Below are 24,865 nucleotides of genomic sequence, written 5' to 3'. Positions count from 1 at the left end.
ACTGCTTGCCATAGTGCTTACACCTGTAGTTTCTGCTGCTCTTCATGCTGCATTGAAGATGACACTCTTCCAGATCTATTGTTAGGTAGACTTGCCTTATTCTTTGGCATAGATCCATAAGAACAACCACTTGGTGGATGAATGCTTGCATCCTTCAAAAAGTGGAAAAGGCAGCCAAGTGCATTAATCAACGCCTTATATTTCAAGCATTGCACTAGATCACAGCCATGGCTTCAACAGCGCTTTCCCCCCGGCTTTCTGCAGGAGACTAGAACTGACTGGTGTGACCAGGCAGCATGAACTGCCTAGTGCTTTACAGCCAGCATGACTGGCAGTGAATCCAGAAGCCATACCTGAGGCCATTTGCTAGGACCTGATACTTGCCTTTCAGTACCAGCCACCTTCCCCATCCTCTAAGGTTTCACAGTTGTTAAGATAAGCGGCAACATGACCTTGTAGAGACTTGAAATCCTTGCTATACCTTATCAGTCAACAGTCAGGCCTGGGTAAATGCACCACAGGGAGTTTTCCTAGTAGACATTTCTTAAGTACAGGTGAATAAATTCACATGTCCCCAAGCTGCACTCTGTATGAAAACACTGATTATTATACTATGACTATGTGAGCAGGGTGGGCAAGTCTCATTTTGCAGGCTGGTGTAGACTACTGTGGGAGAATCATAGATGGCATAATAACTTAGTGCCTGTATTCATGCTTCCTATACTTTCTACAACATATTCTTCCAGTGCGAAATATAAGTTTCCAGGATACACCAAATTTTGGACTCAGATTTTCCATCTGCATCATGTGTAATGCCTTGTGAAACCTGTTACTTGGGTAGTATTGTCTTAGCCCAACAACCAAGAAGCATATGCATACTTCCATCATGCCCAAAAGTCATGAAGGGTTAATGAGGAGGATACATTTGGTGGGCCGGGTGGATGCTGGAGGAGCCTTCCACTGAGCATCACCATGTGCTGCCACTGCCAGAGACCTGGGGCAGCTTGGCGTAGCAGGGCACAGACAGGGAGCCGTTCTGCAGCTGAAACTGGCAATGTGTGTTTGTACACACCCCTTTGGGCTTCTTAACCTTGGAGTAACATTACTCTGTTCAAGAAGCCATCTGCCAGAAATCCCTCCCAGAATAATGACTGGAGCCCAGATCACCTTCATGCATACAGCAGTATGTGCCTGGGGACTCATCTCCTCTGGGCTCCCGAGAGCTCCGTGCTGGTCCAGCACCAGCTTTTACTTTATTTATTTTAAAACTGCCAAAATAAAACTACCCTGGAGGCCCAACAATAAAAGGGCTTCCCTGCCAGACGTGTGTTCTGCCAGCATGCAGCTACAGCTGTGTTGTGCAGGGTGGTGCACAACATGACAGAAGTCGGATGGTCTGAGGACAGGACTCAGCAGGTGGGGTGAGGCCTGCTGAGGTACCCTGGAGGGACTGTCCCCCTGTACTTGGCACCGGTGAGGCCCCACTTCAAAAACTGTGTTCAGTTTTGGGCTCCTCACTGCAAGAACATGGAGGTGCTGGAGAGAGTTCAGAGAAGGGCAATGAAGCTGTTGAAGGGTCTGGGGCACAAGTCTGATGAGGAGCAGCTGAGGGAACTAGGGCTGCTCAGCCTGGAGAAAAGAAGGCTGAGACCTTACCACTGTCTACAACTGCCTGAAAGGAGGTTGTAGCATGGAGGGTGTTGGTCTCTTCTCCCAGGTGACAAGTGATAGGACAGGAAGAAATGGCCCCAAGTTGCACCAGGGGAGGTTCAGATTGGATATTAGCAAAAAATTCTTCATGGAAAGGGCTGTCAGGTATTGGAACAGGCTGCCCAGGGAAGCAGTAGAATCACCATCCCTGGAGGTGTTTAAAAACATGTAGATGAGGTTCTCAGGGATGTGGTTTAGTATCAGAGTTAGGTTAACGGTTGGACTCCATGATCTTGAGGGTCTCTGCGAACCAAAATGATTCTATGGCTGCCTTAGGCAGAGAGGATGAAACATGGCACGGTGTGGATCCTGGAGCAAACGTCTTTCTCTTACACGGCCAGGTTTCTTCAGTGGCCCTGCCAGGGGATTTGCTCCAAACCAGAGTGGGCTCATGGGAATGCAGTGGAGATGACCAGGGTCCCAGAAACAAACCAGCAATAGAATCAAACCGCCACCTACTTGTTCATGCAAATGCAAGAAACCACACATAAGATCAGCATCAGCAGAGAATGCCGGTGTGCTTCCTACCAGCAGGTACCTGAGCACAACTTACAGAAATGTATGGGCAGCGAAGATCTAAGCATGATCAGTCTCAGATAATTATTAATTATTAATTACAATAATCCTTACTATACAGATGGGCTAGAATCTCTTTCTTGAGTTGCAAAGCTGCATTAAAATAAGCTGTGGGAGCTGTAAGATGACAGACAGCCTTTGTCTATCAGCAAATGGGCAGCAGAGCAGCACAGCACCACCACGCTCCACCTTTGCACATTGATCGAGTTTATCAAAATCACCATATGCTAGCATAAAGACAAATCCTTTTATACATGGATGGGAAAAGAAATATCTTATCTGGCAATTTCCTTTCTTCTGTCTCCCTAATTCTGTGACATTTTGATCGCTCCCGTTCTTTAAGTAATTCTGAATCTAGAAGTATGTTGCAGCAAAATTCATTCTGGCTTCTACTCTGTTTCCCCAAAAGTAGGACAGGGTTTTATATTATTTTTTACTCCAAAACTTATTACTTTTTTACATGCATAGCTGCCTGGACACCATTTGAATTGTCTTTTTTATGAACTGTAACTAATGTTTATTTTTGGAGTAGAGCTCATATTTCAAGCATCCTCAAATCAATCGATGAGCAGGGTGAAGAACACGCTCTCTAACAGCCAGCCTGAAAGGTTACAGAAGTAATTTCTACCTATTAGCACAATTCTAATTGTGACCAAGAACGCAATTTGCATGCCAAAAAGATGTGCGGAATTGATTAAATTCTCAATCATTCCTTCACTTTGCTTTTCATTACTATGTGGCATCGTTCAGCGTTTAGGGTCAAAGGAAACTCAAAAAAACCTCTGAAATAAAGGTGGATGGGGAAGAAAGGTCAGTGCACATAGCCTTCCATTCCCACACTGCAACAAAATGCAAGGAAAACGTTTGCTGATAGGTTAGGATGAGCTGTGAACTCAGTGACAGTCTAGGGAAAGACAAATCACTAACTGTTGTAACATGGAGGAAAAAAACCCAACCTGTTTTCCACAAGTTGGTTGGACTTCAGGAACTGCTATCACAACGGTTACCCAATATCCAGAGGTTGTACATCATGTGGCACAACACAGGACTACCACAATGGAGCCCTATTCATGCTCAAGGTCTTTCAAATTCTGTAAGTTTGCAGTATTTCTGAAAATTATCCAATCTTCTGCTCTTCTGGGCCTTTCAAAATACTTCACTTAAAAGTTGTAAACTGGTTGAAAACTTTCGTGCCTTCAAAGAAGAAGGAAAACAAAGTAATAGAAAAACACACCATGAAAATATGCTCATTACTCCCATGTTCAGCAAAGAGTGTCGTTAGAAGGAGCAGCTAAATATAGATAAGCCTATACTTTGTACATCTGAGAAATAAAGTTTATTTTTTTCTAGGAAAAGCAATAGTTGAATTTCAGAATATTTTGACACAGTATCAAGCTGTGGTGTCAGAATTTTGGATCTCACTGGCTTTTGCTCTGAGTTTTATTAAATTGTAAATTCAAGGGAACGAACACCTGCCTTGTTCTAAAGCTGCAGTTAGACAGATATATAACTTTCCATTGTCAAAACAAAAATCCAACCAGAGTCTTGTTAACAGCATTCGCATGTATATAGCATCGCATAATCTAATCAGTTTTGGCTCAAGAGCTGCCAGCTTTACAAGCAATAAATCTTTATGATCAAATGAAAACTATAAAACAAAGTAGACATACACAGGAATGTGCATAAAAACAATCTTACTAATTATTATATCAACAGAAGACTGGAAAGCGAAGTTATTTTTAAAAATCTGTATTATAATTATGGTAAGTATGATTAACTTAGTAATAACTGTAACTTTGTATAAACACCAGTAATCACATTAACCCAGAAACCTTGTCAGAAAAACACAAAGCAGAACTTGGCAAAAGAACAGAAGGTAAGTGCTCTTCAGTTGTTTACCTATGAGGAGGAGGATATAAGTGGTAGGAAAGACACTTAAGTTTTATCAGGTGGAGGATGTTGGACTGGTTACATTCTGGAAAATGAAAGAAACATTCTCTTTTATCCTTTCAAGGAAAGGATCATCTAGAGTGTGATGTTCCCCAGAGAAATGTTTCCATTGCATCAACTGTGACATGGAGAGTGGTTTCTTTGAATTAGGCTTCTCATGGTTTTGGCCAAGCTGGCAACTTCTAGATACAGAAGGCTTATCTGAGGAAGAACCTGGAAAAAAAAGATGCAGTAAACTAATCAGAGAAAACTAGGACAGAAAATCTAAGTCTGAATCAATAAACCAGTTAGTGATAACAAGAGAGAAAATAGAACAGCATATATAATCCTTCTATGTCTTTGAAACCCAAACATATGTATGAGGGGAATATAACATAATAAATAAATGTAAGAGGGGAAAGGCTGTTTCTTGCTCATTGATTGAGTCTATCAAAATCACCATATGCTAGCATAAAGACGAATCCTTTTATACATGGATGGGAAAAGAAATATCTTATCTGGCAATTTCCTTTCTTCTGCCTTCCTAATTCTCTGACATTCTAGTCGCTCCCATTCTTTAAGTAAATCTGAATCTAGAAGTATGTTGCAGCAAAATTCATGCTAGCTGCTATTTCCTCCCAGAGGAGCCATTCCAAACAGCTAAGAATAGTTCGAATAGCTATTATATTTCACTGACTCAGCACAACAGAGCTGTGCATTCTGTACATCCAGATTATGCCAACTGGTTCAATATAAAAAATACATTGTGCATAAAGTATACTGTATATCACAGTAAGGAAAAGATGATTGCCTGTTAAGCACAAAGGCAGGAATTAACTTTCGACAAAGGATCCTAAAGCCCCAAACAGTACCAGGTCATGGCAGGGGATGTCACACATTGCTGGCCTCATGATTCATCTGATGCATGTGATAAATGAAATCATCTTGGATGAGAAAAAATCGCACCACTGTTGTTATTGGTTACAAACCTCTCGTCAAATATATTCATAGCAGTGTTTGTTACGTGTTCTTTAGGAAAGACCAGTGACACGAGCAGCATGATGACTCAGAGTATTCTTGAGTTTTTTAAAGTTTTCGAGAGCCCATAAAGACTCATATATGCAAGACTTTCCCCTTGACTGACGTATGATGCACATTTACACTACACTTCAAACATACTCTTTTACTGGCCAGAAGAAAATTTAGAATCAATGCACTTCTCAAGTCACAGAGTCATAGAATACCAGAATACCAGCTTGGAAGGGACCTCAAGGATAAACTGGTCCAACCTTTCTTGGCAAAAGCACAATGCTTAATTAAGATGACCCAGCACCCTGTCCAGCTGAATCTTAAAGGTGTCCAATGTTGGGGAATCCATCACTTCCCTGGGGAGATTATTCCAATGGCTGATTGTTCTCATTGTGAAAACTTGTCCTCTTGTGCCCAATAGGAATCTCCCCAGGAGCAACTTGTACCCATTATCTCTTGTCTTTTCCATGTGACTCCTTGTAAAAAGGGAGTCTTAGTCTTTTTTGTAGCAGCCTTGCAATGACATCAGCAGCCTCTCTTACCACCCTTGGGTGGATATTGACAGGCCCATCTATTTGTAGGGGTCAAGCTTCTGTAATAGTTCACACACCGACTCTTCCTTCACTGACAGTGGGTCTGTGTGTTTGCTCCCAAGGCCTGGGGCCCCTTACAGATTTCTGCATTCGTCACTCCATAAATTGCACCATGATCAGGTAAAACAATAGATTTACACTTTGTAGGTGATCTGAAGCCAGTAGAATAGCAAGTAACCCAGTCGCATGATCCATGCACAGTTAATTGCTTCCTTTCAAGACTGTGTTGTTTCCTAAAGATGGCCCTAGTGTGAGTGGACAACAGGAGCTTCGTCAAGAATATTCACTCTCATTGGTATATCTAATGGAGATCACTATGAAAAGTTCAAGTACTGTGAAGCCTTTATTATATTGTTTGGCTCCTCTTTAGTTTATCTTTTGAATCATACTTGTCAAAAAAGGCAGAGACAAAACAGTGAAAGTTCTTGGCCTTTGCTGTGCACCACTGTCTATCCCCAGTATTCTCTTTAGGAAATGAAATCTTCCCCTTGCTCTGTCATTCCCACCACTTAAACCTAAGAATGAACTTCAGGTTTTTCCTTGATTTACTGCCAAAAAGTTTCTGTTCACTGGGATCAAGATATCATTACCCTCGAGGAAGTTTTGGTTGCATTCATTCCCCTGAGATCCAAGAGGCTGTTGTTGTGGTTGAATATGGAACCAGTAGAGCACTGGAACAGGCTGCCCAGAGAGGTTGTGGAGTCTCCTTCTCTGGAGACATTCAAACCCGCCTGGACACATTTCTGTGCGATCTGCTCTGGGTGAACCTGCTGTAGCAGGTGGGTTGGACTACATGATCTCCAGAGGTCCCTTCCAACCCCAACCATTCTGTGATTCTGTAGTATGTATTCGAATCATAAGATAATCATTCAAGAGTATTAAGACAATTGCAAAATGCTAAATAAAATTATATGCTTCAGTGCTCATCATAGTAATATTATAAAATTTCTCTGGATTTTCATATCCCAGTAACTCTACCTGCTACACTGCACATCAGTGAGAAAATCTGGCTAACATTTAGCACTAAAAGTGCTTTTTCCACACAGATCCTGCAACATTAACTTAGTGCAAACATCACTTACTTTAGAACATCACTTAGTCACGTAAAAACAGGTGGTCTAATTTTTCAGTCATTAAGAAAGATACAAAGGCAATTAAATCAGTATGTGGAGCAAAATTAAAGGACAAATTCAAATTCTTATGGTTACAGAAGCACTGTGCTTTCACTAACCAACTCCTTCCCATTTTTCATAAAATGGGATGAAAATCCAACTCTAGCCTACTACCGGGAGACATGAAAAACATCAAGCAAAATAGTCTAATTGGGTCTGTTGAGCACACGCACTCTTGCAGCAATTTCTTTGGTATCTGTGCCCATTTAGAAGATGCCAGTATTGGTACCTCCTTATCACGTCTGTGAATACTGCATATGGATATTTCATGCCCAAAGGAAAGAAACATACAAGGGCAATAGACACTCTTTCCTTTAAGAAACTAGATGAGCTATAAAATTAAAATGGATGAGATGTGCACATAATTTAAAATAATTATTCTTTTTTAGTCCTGCTCCTAACTTACACCTACACACGTGTATGCAGCAAGGTATTAAAACAATTTTGGTAGGTCAGAAGAACATGAGAGACAGATTCCTTCAGAAAGGATGGATGTAACTTGTGTTTACAACTGCCAGAAGATGTTCCAATATTTTTCAAATACCTATTTGAATCATCCTGCATGAGCTTTGGTTAATAACTGTGAACTGAAGGGTTATATCCAAAGATTTGGTGTATCGTTATCTAGACCTTCATCCGGTACTGGCTGGTATACCTATCTGCAAATAAACAGCTTCTGAACTAATCCCTACCAGCTACTCATCGCTGTCCTTTAATATTTACTAACAAAATACCCTATAGTGTCATTTGCTTGTAACAAAACAATAGTTGAACTGGCCATAGCTAATTCAAGGAATTAAGAGGCATGATATATGAATTGGTTGTTACTGCAAGGAATGAATCTTTTCTCCTCTTCATCTCCTACAGATTAGAAAAATCAGACGATCTCCGGATGAACCCACAGTTAACATTGTTACTTCAGTTCTATTTTACTGAGCATCACAGTTTTCTCCAGCAACAGACCATATACTCAGAATGGATGTACTACCTTAGCAATGGCCTGAGATACAAAAAAACTCACTTTGATGGTCTTTCTTTCCCATACAGTCGCACTCCAGCAAGTCATGAGTAACACAGCTGGAATCTTCATGAAGAGTAAAGAGATTTCGAAGCTCCTCTATGGAAAAATGGATGTGTTCAGATGTCTTGGAAAGGTCTACAACTGCCCCAGAAAGGTCCTGTTTGCTGATCTGTCTTTGATAAATCTTTTCTTCTATTGAGCCTGTATTGGGAAAAAAAAAAAAAAAAAGAAAGAAAAATACCTACACTGAGATAATTTTTGACCAGTATTCTCAAGAAAAACGTCAAATCTACTTCTTTATAAAAATATTCATAGGAACTGCTAAACCACCTTCTTTTCCTGTTACTAAAGCAAAAGCAAAGCTAAATGAATCAATGGGATGTTTCTGTTTTAACTGAATCCAGAACAAATTATATACAGTTTTAAAGAGCAAATTATTTCCAAGAACACTTTGTCCCTTTCTTCTACTGCAAAATTTGAACAGCAGTCTCACTCTAATGTTTAAGCGTCACCTCTGACCTGTGGTTAGCAGCCTGTAGATATGTACAGTGTGTTTCTGACCATCTCTCCACACTCTGGCCATTGCCTGAAGAAAAAAAAAGACAGGAAGAGCATTAACAACCTTCTGTATGATAGTATTTCAGCTGGAACTTGTGGCCTCCACTGATCAAATTACCAGTTCCGCTACACCATTGAAAAGATGTTGTCCCAAGAAAGCATTCCTCAATAACAGTCCTTGGCTGTTTTTATAATTTTCTGGTATTAGCTGTGAATAATTTTGAAAACATAATTTGCTTTCTGCCATTTATCCTCCCTTCTTTCTGTGTATTGTAGTAGGAAGGTAGGGGTTTCACCTCTTTCTTGCCAGAAATCCCCTCTTCATACCTGTTTTCCAAGCATTAGCAGCTGTTTTATATTTCAGAGAACAGAATCATGGAATCATTTCAGTTGGAAGAGACCCTCCGGATAATCGAGTCCAACCATAACCTAACCCTAGCACTAAACCATGTCCCTAAACACTCATCATTGTTCACCATCTCCAAGTGTTTTTTGCTACAATACAGCTTTAAAAATGACATTCCAATTTCTTTAAAATTGTAAAATTAGTGTTTCACGCACCCTTTAATTCTTAAACAAACAAAATGTAACTGAGTACTGTTATATGATTTTTGTCAAAAACATAAGGGTTACACGTACATATCAGGTACAAGTACCCACAACGTGGCCTGTGCTCTTTGGCAACCTGTAGCCATTCTGCCTGACTCAGCAGACTGTTCCACGCAGCAAGAGAAGTGACCACATGAGGGTACTAATTCACACTTAAAACAGAAGCAGGGCCAAGGATCAGAGTTGACTTCCAGTATTAAGCACACAGCACTACTCAACAATAAAGTTTCTTACTGCATTTATAAAAAGATTTTTTTAGAATTGTCATCATTAAGGACTATTTTAAGCGAACATTTATGCCAACTAAATAATACCTGGAGTCCAACAGTGCCATTACAAGAATAGCACTGAACTGGCTTTGTTTTCTTTCTTCTGGCATCACTGCCACATGATTTTCTCATTCTCTTAATTCTGACCTGAACCTCTCCCTTTTTCTCAGGTACTGCAAATTGATAGCAACCCTAATGATACCAACATACATAACATGACAAAAAATGTTTCTTCACTTCTTCTCAGACAGTTTTCTTCCAGCAATATACTTGTCCAGATGCAATGTGATAGCTGGGTAGCAATAAGAGATGTAAAGCCAAAAATCAACATCTCATTTGAAGCCCACCCTGACCCCCATGTACACGGTTCTATCAGACCTGAATATCAGTAGCTGGATTCCAGTCGATATCATACAGGACCAAATGAGATGCTCCAACCAGATTGAGTCCTACTCCGCCGGCCTTTGAACTCAGCAAAAAGATAAAAGCTGGACTGAATTTACTATTAAAATTATCAACAATCTGTTGCCGTTGGGAAACAGGAGTGTTTCCATCAAGTCTAGTATAAGAGTATCCATAACGTTGGCATGTCTCTTGTAATACATTTAATGTCTGAGTGTAATTGGATACCAGCACGACTCTGTCAAAGAGCAAAACAAAGTTACCTTATCATCTTAGACCTTGGTAAAGTCCAATGACAAATTACTGAAAACATCAAAGAAAATAAAATTACAAGTAAAGCAAAAATTACATAGCAACCTGAGGTCACTCATATTTCCTAAGAAACAGAATATTTCCAATTAATTTGAAGAACATACTAGATTTGGATACGTTGTACCTATTGTCAAACATTCAAATGCTAAATAATGAATGTTTTCCTTTGCAAAAGAATTTGGCTTAATGCACAGACTACGGGGATTCAGAATCAGCCACAGAGATCCGGGATTTTTTAAATATAAATATATATATCTATTTATGCAAAACAGGTGCTGTTAAGACACCATTTGTAGAGGGTGAGGATGTTGTAGCAGCTGATAAATAATATGCATATATGACTCTACTTACTGAAAAAGATACTGTGAACTGCTATAGACAACCTCAGAAAATTCTAATAAACAAAATCATGACAGTCAAATACAAAAGCAATTACTTCTACGATTCTATGATTCTATGACTCTTTCCTACATTTTATGATTGAAAAAAACTGGGATGAAGGATGCTGAAAGATATCACAAAAAATATGGTCTGAACTTTAGTCATTGTTACTTTTTTAAAGCAAACTCAGTCTCCTGATCCTTTGCACTAATGACCTACATTATGTCAGTGTTTTTTCTCTAAAATTTTTACTAAATAAGTTTCAGAGTTGTGCAAATCCTGAATTTCTGTCCTCCCAGATAATAAGAATTATTCTACTGAAGGGATAAAGAAAGATAATTTGAATTTGAGGCATAAATAAAATAATAACCACAGTTAGGGCATTTTCCGCTAGATCTTGTTTGGAGGTCTGCAATAATTTAAACTAAATGTACAAAATTCCATCAAAGCTGCTCCATTTTTTAGAACAATTTTTGATCTAAAACAAGTACTGAAGAACTAGACAAATAATTTCAGGGAAAATCTGGCAAATTAATATTTTTAAATGGTTTTAAAGTATTTTTATTATTATAGTTGACTCTACAATCAAACTACATCCAAGACTTGTTTGTAAAGACTTTGCTAGACTGATTTTTTTGTCAATCAACCCCAAACTCATACCTTTGTTTTTACTCAAAATAAGAATATAAGTTTTATAGCAGGACTGGAATTGAATCTGTATGTAGCAAAAACTATTTAGTACTAATGTGAGCAGAGAAACAAAAGAAGAAGAAACATGATCAGCACTGAATTAAAGTAACGGACTTTTAAAGACGTAAAATTATGCCTCAACACCAGCTGTAGCTCAGTAGCTCCTATAGCACTGATACAGGCAAAGGTGCTTTTCCCCGATCCCCCTGCTTCTTTTGACCAACAAGAAATAAAGCCAGTACATTTCTATATTTAGCTGTCACTGGTTTCAATGGATGTTAGGCATATAAATTCCAAAGATAGGCTCAGCTTTCTGATTTGTAAAGAGAGCATCAGGAAAAAACAAACTCCATTACATCAGTGTGAAGAGATCCGCTGTTACCTCCTGCTACTGAATTACAGCATATCCTATTTAAGCATCAATTTAAATAAAAGTTAAAAGCTAAATACTTCTGGAATAGCTCAGCTTTAAGGCATGAGTACATAAAAAAGTCATCATGGGATACAAGGTCATGTGAGATTCCCATGACTCAGCAATTCTATAGTAACAAACCACGTGCATCCTATGACCCCATGATAAACACAGGTTTTCCTACATATCGGTGGCTTTTACCATGGGGGAAATGAGCAGCTGCTCTGCAGGTTCACCTGTTGCATCTGGCTGCCCTGAGCAGAAAAGGCTGCAAGCACTAAACACTTAAACGTGATTAAAGAGGAAATAATTTATAATCTGGTAATTAAAAACACTTAAGTGAAATTTAAAATATTTAATATGTGAATACAGCTTCTCAAGGAGATACAAAGCATTGGAAAGTCTTTGCAAGTAAAGATACAATGCCATAGTATAGGGGTTGTAGCAAATTTAGTTGTTGGAACTACGTATGAAAAATACAAGGATTTTTATCTGGAAAAAACATGAAGAGTAACTTTGAAATTATGTCACCTACAAATCCTAGTTTAGTAATTGAACAAGGAAGAGCCTGGAGTACAATGAATAAACATCCTTGGTACCTCTGCAAATAGTTGCAACACCTTTATTTTGAATATTACATCCCCATGCATTAGAAAAGCAAAACAATATCCCATTATCTCCCTTTTATCTCTCTTTTGCACTTGCCTTTCAGAGGGGCTGAGCTCATGGATTGCTGCTAACAGCTTCACCAGCACCTGCAATTTTCCTGAATCCGTTTCAGAGAAAGTATCCGAAGTATAATCTTGGGGAAAGACACCTATCAGACCTTCATAGAGACTGGACTCATCATGTTCATCAGACATAGGGTCACAGCTTTTTTCCTATTGAAAATAAAAGGATTCAAGCTCTATATCCCCTCTAATATGTTTCAGGTTTTTTTCTAAAGTTTGCTATATTTTTCTTACAAAGACAAAAGGACACATCAAAAGCTGCCATGAAGTAGTGTTTCATGTAAGCACGACAACCTCCCAACACTGGGTTGAAGGCACAGTTTTAAAATACTAATAGCACTTAATTTGGTTTACAACCTCTAATCTAAGACGTTGTTTGCAGCTGAGCAGAAAGCTAAAATACTTAAAACTGAAAAATGTGTTTTATTTCTACTTCTCTACATAAACAACCACACAGATGCACATCCACAACAAAGCCATATCTAAAACTTTGGGCAAAAAATAATACCCTGTTTATTCTTTCTCAATTCCATAATACCTTATTATGGAACTTCCCAGTCATTGACTATTTTTAGGAAGATGCTGTCATTAAGATTCAGTTATGCACATGGAAATGAAGAAAAGCTAACAAGTAAAACCAATAAAATACAAGAAATACAGGTACTATTTTGCTGTAGTTTGAAAAAAATATGTTTCACAGGGAGGAAAAAGCCAAACTACTCAAATACCAAAACCACAACAGTAATAAATGACTGGCATATATAGTCTTTTCCATCCCTATAGCTTCTAAAGCATTACATTTTCACATACCAACAATTTCTAATGCTTATAGTTTGAAGTAAGGGCAATGAACTTCACTTGGCAGAGTTGAAAGTTACAGGGAGGTCTGTGCTGTGGACATTCCCACAAGACACAAAGAACACCTTTTAAGATTTACATTTCCTCTCACCTTACTTGGAATTTTAGTGGCCACGGAAGTTAGTATTACCAAATTCTAACTATCACATTATTTACCTATAGGAATGAGAACACTTCTATAGAAATAACAAGATGTATATAGTGATAGGATCCCAGAAGAAGGGGACATGGAGACAGCTGGTACCATGGGCATCTTGAGCCTGAAGTTCCCAGTGTCACTGAGCTCGAGAGAGTGAAATGATCATGTGGACAGGGAGGTTTCAGAGGAATCAGCAAAAAGAGCACACAGAATAACCTCTACCTAAGTGTCTTCTTTGTAAAATTCACATTTATATGAATTTTTACAAATATGCAGAGAAAATATTAAGATGGAAAATACACGAATAACAAGAAAATACCATAAGGCAATGGGAAACTGGTGAGATACCTTCCCTGAGCACATTCATATTTCCTAACATCTGGGTTTTTGAAAGCAGATCTAAAGGAAGGTGTATTTGAGAAGAGAATATGGAAATGACCTTAAGTAACAGGCACATTGACCATAACATAGTTTCAGTGACCTTTGTCTGCTGAAATGACTAATTGCAGGCACCCACTCCCACACAAATAGATACCTTTATAGCTTTAAACAGAAGACATGGATGATTGCAAAGTTTTTTCAAAGCTCCTATACATATTAGGTGAGGGCTGTTTTCCAGCCTGCCTTGTAGGCAGAACCTAATAACTTGAGAACTAAGCAGTTTTCGATACAATTCAAGTTGCAGCGCTGTTGGTCGGCAGAAGATTATGCTCTCCTTTTTGGGGGGCAGAAATTTGTTTATAACCTCCTGAGTTCTCCTAAGAATAAAGAGTCCAGTGAGACGCGTGAGTTCTGCTGCTCTTTTTTCTCCCAATTCCTTTTCCTCCTAAAAGAACAAAGCACAAAATTAATGACAGTCTTGCACTTCATCACAATAATTTTCTGTATGATTTTAATTAGGGTAGTTAAAGAATATGTTAAATGTGTGATACCACTTTCTAACATGGGACTATAATGATCCATTCTTCTCCAATTAATGCTACTGCATCATCTTAGTTCTAAGTCTGTTTTCTAAAGTCTTATGTAAAGAAAGAGAATGTCCCAGAAGACACCCAGGATTCGGATTATATTTTAGAATTTCTTAACTGACGCAAATTTTGCAGTACCGTGGAGAAACAAAGAATGAATAAAGTATCATCATATGGTAATTCACATGGCATTCTTGGGAATGCAAGGTGATGGAAGAACAATTTTTCCCTGATAATTAATAGGCAGCTGAAATGCTGAGATCTCAATGTGCATGTATTCCTCCAGCCCCCTTTGGAGAACAATAGATTTTATTTCAAGTATGAAGCTGAAAAGCTTTTGCTGCTATTAGTCTTGAACTTTATTTTATTCCATAGAAAGCAAATTTCATAGTGTTGTCTATGAATTTTCTTTTATAACTGCACTTTTTTTCTAAATATACCTCTGTTGCTGAAGGTTCTCTAGACTTGACAATCGGTTCCTCATATATCTTTCTATATGTGGATAAAGAACCAAGTATTCCTGGATTCACAAACTCTATTAATGCATAAAATTCTTGCAAGTCATTTTGGATTGGAGTACCTGGAAAGAAAAAAAAAATAACTCTGCATTTGGTAACTTTTTCTTGAAAATGACAGAAGTAAAATCATCGAACACAGGGTTTAATGTTGAGAACACATCCTGAAAACAAATGTTTTGCTTCAATGTCAATTACTCAGAGTATTGAATTAATCTAGAACTTTATCATGATTAATAAACTACTGTCCCCCCAACTAAGCTGACTGCACATATAGTGGTTTTGACAAAGGAATTTAAAAAGTCAAGTTCTAAATCAATTTTACTAAATAACTGCAAAGGAAAACACTGAGTGTATGCAAACAGAGTCCTGATTCCCTTACAGAAGTTCCCAGGCTCCCTGTCTGTCCTTGAAGTTGGACAAATTTTGCATTTATTTAAAAATAAATAAATAAATAAATAATCTGCTTTTCCAAGACCCCAGATTTCTGCATTTAGTATCTATTGCCAAAATGTATGCTGTGCTCCTGTCATATTTAAAATAGCTTTTTCCTTTACCCCAACCTAATACTATTAGCATAGCTAAATACCAAAAGCAGTTACAGATACTAACCAGTAAGGATAATTCTCCTCTCACACGACAGACTTGTGAGGGCTGTAGTTGTCTTAATAGAGCTATTTTTCAGACGATGTCCTTCATCACATATTAGGAGATTAAATTCTATAGCCTGAATTTGATCCAAAGATCGGAGTAGCATCTCATAACTGATTATCAAAACTGAATAAAGTGGTGAACCAATGAATTCTTCTACTTTGTGGTCCTGCAGGTATAAAAGAGAACATATCACACAACTATTTCTTTTGAGATCTCTCATCATATTCCTTAAACATCCAGTGCCTACAGAAATTTTTCTGGCATGACACAAGACATCTACTATCTTCTCCTGGAGTCTGGATTATTGCTTCTTTCCTAATTTGCAAAGGAAATATGGGATCTGATACAGCAATTTAGACTTTTACCACCTCATTAAAAGAAAATGTATTATTCTTTTAGGCCTTCAAATCCTTTGAGCCACATTACTGCGACAGTGAAAAGCACAGGTTCCCTGTAACAGGTCCCCAGTCCCAGCATTTAGGGAAGCTTCAAACGAATAGTTAAAGCCAAGATAACAGAGGCAGAAGCAGCTGCCAGTAGCTTCGCTTTGTGATCTCAAGCTGAAGGGTGCAGTCATGTGGTCCAGTAAGAAGTTACCACACTCCGCCGACCTAAAACTTGTCTTGTAGTTTTGAACTGAATACGGTATTAACTTTTTTAAAAGCCCTTAACATTTATGGGTTGGCCAACAAGTAAGGGCAACTTGGGACTCAGAAAACAGAGCCCAAAATGAGCCCCAAAACCAGTGCCTGTATATTGGTAAATAAATGCAATTGATTTCTAAACCCTGTATCGGTGGTCAGAAAACGGTCGTGAGCCTCTTTATCCTTACAAACCCTTCAGATCCTCTTCCTGCAAGAGACATCAAGACTTATTGTTCAACTCCTAAATTAAATAACCAGAACTTGTTTGTTACTAAATGTGATGATAAGGAAAACCAACAGGAGCTGCCCATATGATTGCACTTGAGTCTGAGCAGAACAGAACTTACAGAGTTCTAGTCCTTAGAGACAAAACCAGCTTTAAAAAGAGACACAATAAATGAAAAGGTCACTGTAATGTGATGGGGAGCTTCTTCCAAAAAAATTTCCTAGAAATACTTACATTTCTGTACAAACTTGTGAATGTACTATTATTGCTCACTTGTCTTGCAATTATACATAAAAATGGAAAAATGTACTCTGGGGGCATCTGCTCAGCTCCAGCCACTCACTCCCTGCGTGCTCCTTCCGGTTTCCTAACGATGCTCACTAAGCAGGCTATGGACCCTTCCGACAAGCTGAAAAACCTCTTTAATTGTGAAAGCAAATCAAGCTAGAGACTAGGAAGGTATTTTTATTTCCAAACAAGATCAGTTACCAAACACAGACAACTAAGTCTGGAGCCAGATGGTGTAATACACTGTAAAAGCAGCACCACTTAATTATCACAACCTTTAGAGCCTCCTAGCAGGCAATTGAGATGAATCTGTGGGCCGAATCTGGCACATTAATCTCACAAAGTACCTTGTGGTAGATCAGTCCCCACATGCTGCTCAGGACGAGGCCCAGCACACGCCGAGGGAAGCAAGGAACAGTGAGGAGCAGGTAACAAGGGCGGGCACCCATTTCCCCAGGTGTCTGGATGGGGCCCGAGCATTCCTGTTGTTTCTGTAGTTAACTGCCAGTTTCAAAACAGAAGCAGTAAATTTCCCAACACAGGAAGAGAGACAGAGAGGAGCCCTGTAGGCAACACCCAATGTTGTCCCTGCCCAGTATTCAAGCTCCACATTGCAGCCCTGCAGACAGACGTGATGCCTTTCTGACCTTCTCTTGGGATAGTCAAGAGCAGAAGATGCCCAGGGTTCATAAATCATTTTGATTTCCTACACTTGCTGGGTGTAAGCTGAAACTACGGGGAAAGTGATGGGGCCACTGGGAAACTGTCTCCAACAACCCTCCCCTGGTAAATCATCAACTCTTCTGGACCCCTTAAAAAACACAGGAGAGTCCTGACATATTATAAGCCCCCCTGGAGCTAAACATAATATATCCGTTGTCGTATATAATAACAACAGTGGATGATGGACTAAAAATTAAAATAAATGTACAAGCTAATTTAAAGTAATCAATTTATCCTCTTAACTGGTTGCAAGATATATAAGTATTATAGCCTCCATTTTCACAGCTACCCAAAGTGACTTGACAGGTTTAAGTGAGTTGCCAGAAGCTACATATGGAGAAATTGTCAATCAGTATTAGAGCTCCATAATGTCCCAGACTTACTCTTCAAATAGACCCTTCTTTGCACTAGTCCAAATCCAATATAGCTGGTGAAGCATAAATTAAATGCTGAACCATGAAGCAATGTAAACCATGATTTAATTAATTCTCCAGATATTTTTACTTAAAAATCAAACCAGAACAACACCACTAGAAGGGATATTCTGCGAACAGATAAAGGAGTTATTCTCTCAAACAGATCTCAAATGCTGATAACATGGATTAACGAGACCGAAATGCAACCTTTGTGGGGATGTCTTCATTTTAAAAGCAACACCCTCTACATGACATTTGCATTTTAACAGAAGTATTGAATAACGTCCTGCCTTTTAAAGAGTCTGTTACTAAACGGGCAGGATCAGTTCGAGGTGCTTCAGTGCGAAAGTGAGGAAAACATACCTAACACACTTTAAAAAGTCTGCCAGTTCTTTGAATGCATTCCTTCCAGGCAAGAATAGAAAAAACCTTTGAGACAAGCTCTTCCTTTTAAGTTATATGGGAGAAGTAGCAGTATGGTAATTGCTGTTTTTCCAGAGATGACAGACGGTAAATTATTTTGAAATACCTCATTGTACCCCAGGCAAGTCATATTGTGTCTTCCTTTTGCATGACAATGTTCCCTTGTTATTTGGGAAAAATCTTAAAAGCTGCTGAGTGATCTCAATCCAAGTGGCTCCAATGAGATGAGTAAGAATATCAGTTATTTAAATTAAAAGAAAAAGAAAGCGACTGATATTTTGGGTCATAGTAACTGCCAGCAAATTCAGGTTTTATCCTCCCAAGATTATCCATAAAAACTGCAAGAAGATGTTCAATTATTCCTAGCTACCTTGTCAGGTAACATGTTGCCATTATATTTTGCCTTGTGTCCATTTCTTTTAAAACCTTCCATAATTCTCATCCTAGCCTATATTACATTAGAGTTCCTGACAAGTCAGTTTGCTTCATTTCCACATCTTGAACAAGTAACTACAAAAAGCAAATGATGGAAAGAGCACCTATTACATGTAGATTGTCCTCAGTGGAAGATGAGTAGGTTCAGTAATTTCAAGGGTTTGGAAATAATGAGTGGAATTCAAAGAAATAATGATTGTTACAAAATTTCATGCACTCTAAAAAAGAGTTTAAAAACAGTCTGAAAACTTCCATTTCATCTGAAATATTCGCTCTTCCATACAGATAATAAGGATAATGAAAGAAACTAAAAGCAAATCTGGTTTATGTAAGAATCAAGTTATATTTAGAATGAAATACAATTTGTTTCTTCCATCTACTTGTATGGAACTATTAGGTTAAAAAATAATTTTGGAAAATAAATATATTTTCAAAACCAAAGACAAAACCCTAAAGGTATAACAAGGAGATTAAGAGATAAAATACTTTGTCAGCACATGGGATTCATCCAGGCCCTACAGCAACCTGGGAATGCCATCACCACTGGGAACAGCTCCACTATAAAAGCGAAAGGGATCAACATCATCGGCTTCTTTATTAAGATTTGTAATTGCCTGCTTTCTTCTAGAGATAAGAGATATTCACATTATCTAACACTGAGCCTCTAGGCTTGGTAACTCACATGACCTTAAATTAACCTGACATAAACCTCATCATTGACAGTGACAGTAAAGGGAATAACTTTCTGAAGTAACCTGAAACACACAGATGAAACAAAGACGAAAAAGAAGCAACTACCAGAGAAACAGAATACAAGTCAGTCAAGGTAGATGCTCTGGTACATAAAGCAGGGAAGGTGGGCGCTTTGATAGACAGCAGAAAGCTCTTCTTTGAACTGAAGAGGCACATGGAGCAGATGTCACCTCTTATATCTTCAAAGGTGAAGGCTGAGGGAAGATAAGACAGACATATGCTACACAGGCAGGTGAGCTTGAGTTAGGACCTGGTTACTGACAGCTAAATGCCCATATAGATAATTACCTGAAGGAGAAATAAAGTATTGCAAATAAATATTAATAGAGAATTACTGGTTTTGGTCTCTGGTTTTAAAAAAAAAAAAGGAGAGGAGAAAAAAATCACAAATCCAATACTCTGAGCCAAATATGACCTAATTCCCTTTCAGAAATAAGTCTTACCTGATCAACTGTAAAGACTTTGATCCTTTCACTTCCCAACCATTTCTGAAATTCTTTTTGCCAGTTTTTTACCAGACTCCCAGGGGTGACAATCAGCGCTCGCTTTAGTACAGGTTTGCACCCATAGACCCCTTGACGCAGAAGAGTCCAGACAAGTGCAATGCATTGCAATGTTTTTCCTAAGCCCATTTCATCAGCAAGAATAGCTCCAAATCTGCCACTGACTCTGTAAGATATAATTAGGTGGTGGTAACAACTTAAAAGACATATCTATAATTATTCACAACTGGTTTAGGCAATTGCTTCTTGTAGTTGTTTTCTGAAGCATAAAGAACCTATTTATACTTACGCTCTACTGGAGGTTTTCATTCAGTTATACCAGAAGACCTTAGAGTAAAATTCATCACTTTCTAGGTTAATGCTTTAGTCCTCCAAAACCAAATAAACTATATATAAATATTATCTAATATTTTAAAAATTTGAATATACCTTTGAATATGAATCTATTATTTGAGAAAATTATTTTGAAAATACTACTGTATTGTTTCAGCAGGCTAGCACAGCAGCTTCTTTATTCTAAACACCTGAATTATAAATTATATGAATAAGTATGAATTATATGAATTATAAATCCCAGAAAGCAGTGTGCTTTAGCACAGTTTAGATTGCAATCTATGTTCACAAGACTTCGTATTTGCAGTAGAACTGACAGGCCTTTTGGTGCAGCAGCTTCTCATCACATCTGGCAAAGTCACAGCAAGCATTATGCTACATACAGGTCACAAAAAATAACCTTTACTGGGGGAAAATTACTATTATTAATTAACTGAATAATTGCTTGAAACTTCCTATTCGAATTGTTTAATTTCGAACACGGGCATGAAAATACTACAGGTATTGAAAGCCAAAAGGATAATTATTGTCTTACCTCATTCCCATTACACATTCATATAGAAATATAATTCCTTCTCTCTGATGTGGTCGTAGATTATTTGCAATGTATGGATCCACAACTACATCCACCACAGGTAAACCAGCTTTATTGAATGTCCACTGATGACTTGCATTTGGTCTTGGCATAACCAGAGAATCTTGAAGTTCAAAACATATGCAAGTATTGCACAAAATCACTATTTTTAGTCTGCTACCAAAGATTATAATTTCTATAACTCACCTACAGAGTAAAATCAATGATCTAGTGACTGTTAAATATACTGTTTGATATACTTACCATTCTCAGACAGAAAATGGATTTACCAATGGAGCATCTAGATAGCTTTCTAAATACAAAATCCTTTTACAGAGGGTTCCCAAATAGTATGCACTTTCGTCAAAGGTGAAGGTGAAAAACTGAGAAATCTGAGTATATTTTAACACGAGGTGAAACTGCCTACCTAATGAATGTTGCAAGATGACTTTGAATGCATAGAGTTAAATCAGAGGAAGTTCTAAAAGGCTTATTAAAGGAAAGTTTAAGAAAAGGAACATAAACAATTACCTACATAAAGTCTAGACACTACATTTCAAGGGGATACTCTTCTAGCTGCCCAGAAAGACTTCTCTGCCTGAGAAACACCAATAAAAAGACAAGAATCTTAAAAAAAAACAGGGAAGCACTGCGAGTGAGCTGACAAAGGCTGCCACAGTGCAGCAATAAAAGAAGCTGACAGGTTTGAAGACACAGAGGCAAAGAGAGCATGAAGTCTGGGATATATTCTTTGACGACATCTAAATGATATTTTTGCTTGCCATAATTTGTTTACAAACTGTAATGTCATAATATGGCCAGACAGTATCCATACTGGGTTGCTTATATTGATGCCACACATTCTCACTGAAAAGTTGTATTGTCAGCAGATAGAATGAGAAAGCAATGTGTAGCTGCTGGTATTGCTATGTCACCAGAGCAGATCTATACTGATAATTTATTCATGGGAATACGCTGGTCGATGGCTTGTATCATTCAGGGAGATTTTGTATCCTACTGACAAAGGGCTGAGTTCTAATAAATTACATCAAATCGCATGCCTGTACAGATAAGAGCCAGTGGTGACAAAAAGGTAACTTTTCTGAGAAAATTTTGCAGCCTCAGAGATGGGGAAGAAACAAGGCTCAGAAGAGCAATGATGTGCTTAAAAATCAGATGTAAAAGACATGGATTTACATCTTTGTCACTGTGCCCTGTTCTGCTGAGCACAAGGATAAATGGCTTCCCATTCTGAAGAACCTGCAGTTTAACCAGCTGTTGGCATAGATCTCAACATGAAAACCTCTGAATGCTCCAGTCCCAAGGTCCAGGTCTAGGAAAGTATCTATCTCCACTACTTCTGAAAGAGCTTATGCAACAAGGCATTAAATAAACTATGCAATTCTCCCGTGTGGGCAACACTAATGACTGAGAGCACAACCTACTGATGTGTTGAGGACACTTCGTATCAGGCAGTGTAGGGAAATCTCATAAAAGGTACTTAGATCCATCAGAAGAAGCGTCTCAGGAGACAAAGAACTAAAATAAACCACAGCTTTTTGACAGACTAGTGCAAAAACAACAAAGAAGTTAATCTGAGCATTGAATATATCAGGTCTTTGCCAGATTTTACATTAGGAAGCTAAGGCAGTATCATCTTGCAACCACAGGAACATTCTTAGATGCAACATAAGTTGAATTCAGACCAGAAGCTGGTGTTTATAAGGTTGCTCTTACAAAAAGGCCAATGATATCACTAATTACCACTTGATTGAGATTTCATTGTTTATTTACATAGCAGCCAGGTAGCAGCTTTCGAAAGTTCCATAGTCTCAGGATATGAAGTAAGAAGTAGAATGGAGGTGTAACTATAGTAAGAACATAAAATATATTTGTGCTTTTTTTTAATATGCATTGCTCCGCTTAGTAACATTTTTTTAAACTCATGTCTATCTTCCATCTGAAAGATAGAGGCATCAGCAGAATATAACTCCTGAATGGTTTGTTATTGACAGAACAGAGAGCGCTTCGTATTTAGATAAGCAAAGCCACTTCCTGCAGCTACCAAACGTTTACAGGAACCCTCTTGTACAAGTGCTTAACCAGCCTGTTTCTATGCAATTTGTGAACTCTCATGGCTCTTCAGCACACGGTACTTCAAGCATCATAAAACAAAACTTCTATTCCGAAATGCATCTGGTTAGGTTTGGGGAGCGTAATTCCACTTGCTGGCTGTGCAGGATCAGGTGCTGTCATAAGCAATTCTTTGAATCTGGCTTAACCTCTCTATTACTGATCCTGCACTGTAATTACTGTGCTGTCATATTATGTCAGTGCTTCACTGACCCCAGTGGGAAGCTGGAACTCACCTAGAACTTTCAGCATGTGTCAGACTGTTTCTCTGATCAATACACTCATTTGTTTGGGCAGAACTCTCAGAAACCACCCTAACTTGTTTCTACAGACATCTTGTAACAACAATGAGAAACTTTATGCAGTGTAGAGCGTTTCACTTGTTAGAAACACACATGATAAAATCCTAACATGATATTGATAGAAACACTAGAACCATGTGTCAGAAATACTTTAGTAATATATTGCGGAACAAGAAAATTTTGATTACACATTCAGGTTTTTTTTGAGAGCCAGAGGATGCTTAAAGAAACTTAAAAATCTGAATCTTACTTGAAGCATTTGGATCGTGGCGAGGTTTGCAGCTTTGAGAATCTTTGAGCATATTCTCTTTAGTTTTGGGTTGACAGACACTCTTGAATGGTTTACAGAATGGTTTCATGTTAGTTTGAGATAAAGAAGTTTGGTCTGTGTAATGTGTCCCTATTCCAGCCTGAAAACACCTGCCACTGCTGAAGTCATCTGCTGAAATTACACCCATCACTTCAATTTCTTTTCCTCCAACCATCAGTGTTTGGCCTTCATCAAGACTGTCTAGCTCTTTAGATTTATATCCAGTACCTAAAATAATACAAAAAAATTAGCAATTAGGACAACACAGCAAATACTACTTCCTTAACACCTGCAGGAAGAATAAACAAAACTGCCAACAGGTATTTGATTCTTAAGCATTTGTATTGGTACACATATGAACCCAAAAGCCTTTCCCCTCCTTAATAGAGCTTGACATTTCAGTGCTAATAATCACAATTAGATACCAGAATATGCCAGTAAATATTCTATCACCATCACCCACAATCAGTTCTACTGAATGTCAAATATCCATTTAAGAGAATTTCCAGAAACAGCCCCATATCATAAAATCACAGAATCGACTGGGTTGGAAAAGACCTCAGAGATCATCGAATCCAACCCTTGGTCCAACTCTAGTCCGTTTACTAGATCATGGCACTAAGTGCCATGTCCAATCTAGCAGTTTGCTTTAGTTCTAAACTTGCTCACAACTAATGATCATTCTGGGTTCATTTTCCTTCCTTTCTTGGCCTGACACGAACAACACTACCCTCTTTGGCTGCTGATCTAGATAGAATATTATATTTTTTTAAATCATTCTAAACTAGCTTTTTCAATTAAGGACTCATATGTATCTGAAATCTTTACTTCTACATATGCTCTGAAACATATATGCCTGATTTTTGCCAGGATTTATCTATCAGCTCAATAGTTCCCCTTAGGGACTACATCGGGTGGGCATTCTCAGAGCAGCTACCACTTACTATTGGTCTCACTACAAAACAGAGCTGCAGCTGCAACTTTCTCTTAAGATAAAGATGTAGGAAATAATGGTGGTTCCTTCTTTTAAATAGCATTCTAGTGGGTGAAGCTCTCATATAAGAAATGGGAGACATCTTTTCTTAGCTCTGGGAGGTCAAAGCCACATTTCTACATCAAAATTAGAAGCAGGAATGCTCTTTACCCTAGTTGTTGAACTTGTGCCACTTTGAATAAACAGGATTGGATCCTTAGTTGGGCCAAAACACAAAAAACGTGACTGCGTAGACCAGCAGCTAAAGCACCTGTGAAAAAGGCAAAACTCTCCAAGGTTT

General features: G+C 38.3%; 1 protein-coding gene across 1 annotated transcript in view; it reads right to left on the bottom strand.

Annotated features, from left to right (window-relative positions):
* Positions 1-4,231: 4,231 nt before the first annotated feature.
* RAD54B (RAD54 homolog B) overlaps positions 4,232-24,865 on the bottom strand; it is a gene marked incomplete at its 3' end in the record, with an annotated part of 63,286 nt that continues 42,652 nt past the window's right edge. Inside the window, exons 5-15 of the mRNA XM_080339809.1 lie at positions 23,532-23,819; positions 20,808-20,970; positions 19,880-20,105; positions 15,487-15,694; positions 14,800-14,939; positions 13,927-14,217; positions 12,369-12,544; positions 9,845-10,106; positions 8,550-8,616; positions 8,031-8,231; positions 4,232-4,449 (exon numbers count right to left, since the gene is read on the bottom strand). Of these exons, the coding sequence (XP_080195935.1) occupies positions 4,232-4,449; positions 8,031-8,231; positions 8,550-8,616; positions 9,845-10,106; positions 12,369-12,544; positions 13,927-14,217; positions 14,800-14,939; positions 15,487-15,694; positions 19,880-20,105; positions 20,808-20,970; positions 23,532-23,819 (2,240 nt within the window). The remainder of the gene's footprint in view (positions 4,450-8,030; positions 8,232-8,549; positions 8,617-9,844; positions 10,107-12,368; positions 12,545-13,926; positions 14,218-14,799; positions 14,940-15,486; positions 15,695-19,879; positions 20,106-20,807; positions 20,971-23,531; positions 23,820-24,865) is intronic.

Source organism: Nesoenas mayeri (assembly GCF_963082525.1).
Source record: "Nesoenas mayeri genome assembly, chromosome: 2".
In the NCBI taxonomy this organism is placed as follows: Eukaryota; Metazoa; Chordata; class Aves; order Columbiformes; family Columbidae; genus Nesoenas; species Nesoenas mayeri.
Note: the sequence above shows the minus strand (reverse complement) of the source record. Positions and strands in the feature narration are given on the sequence as shown.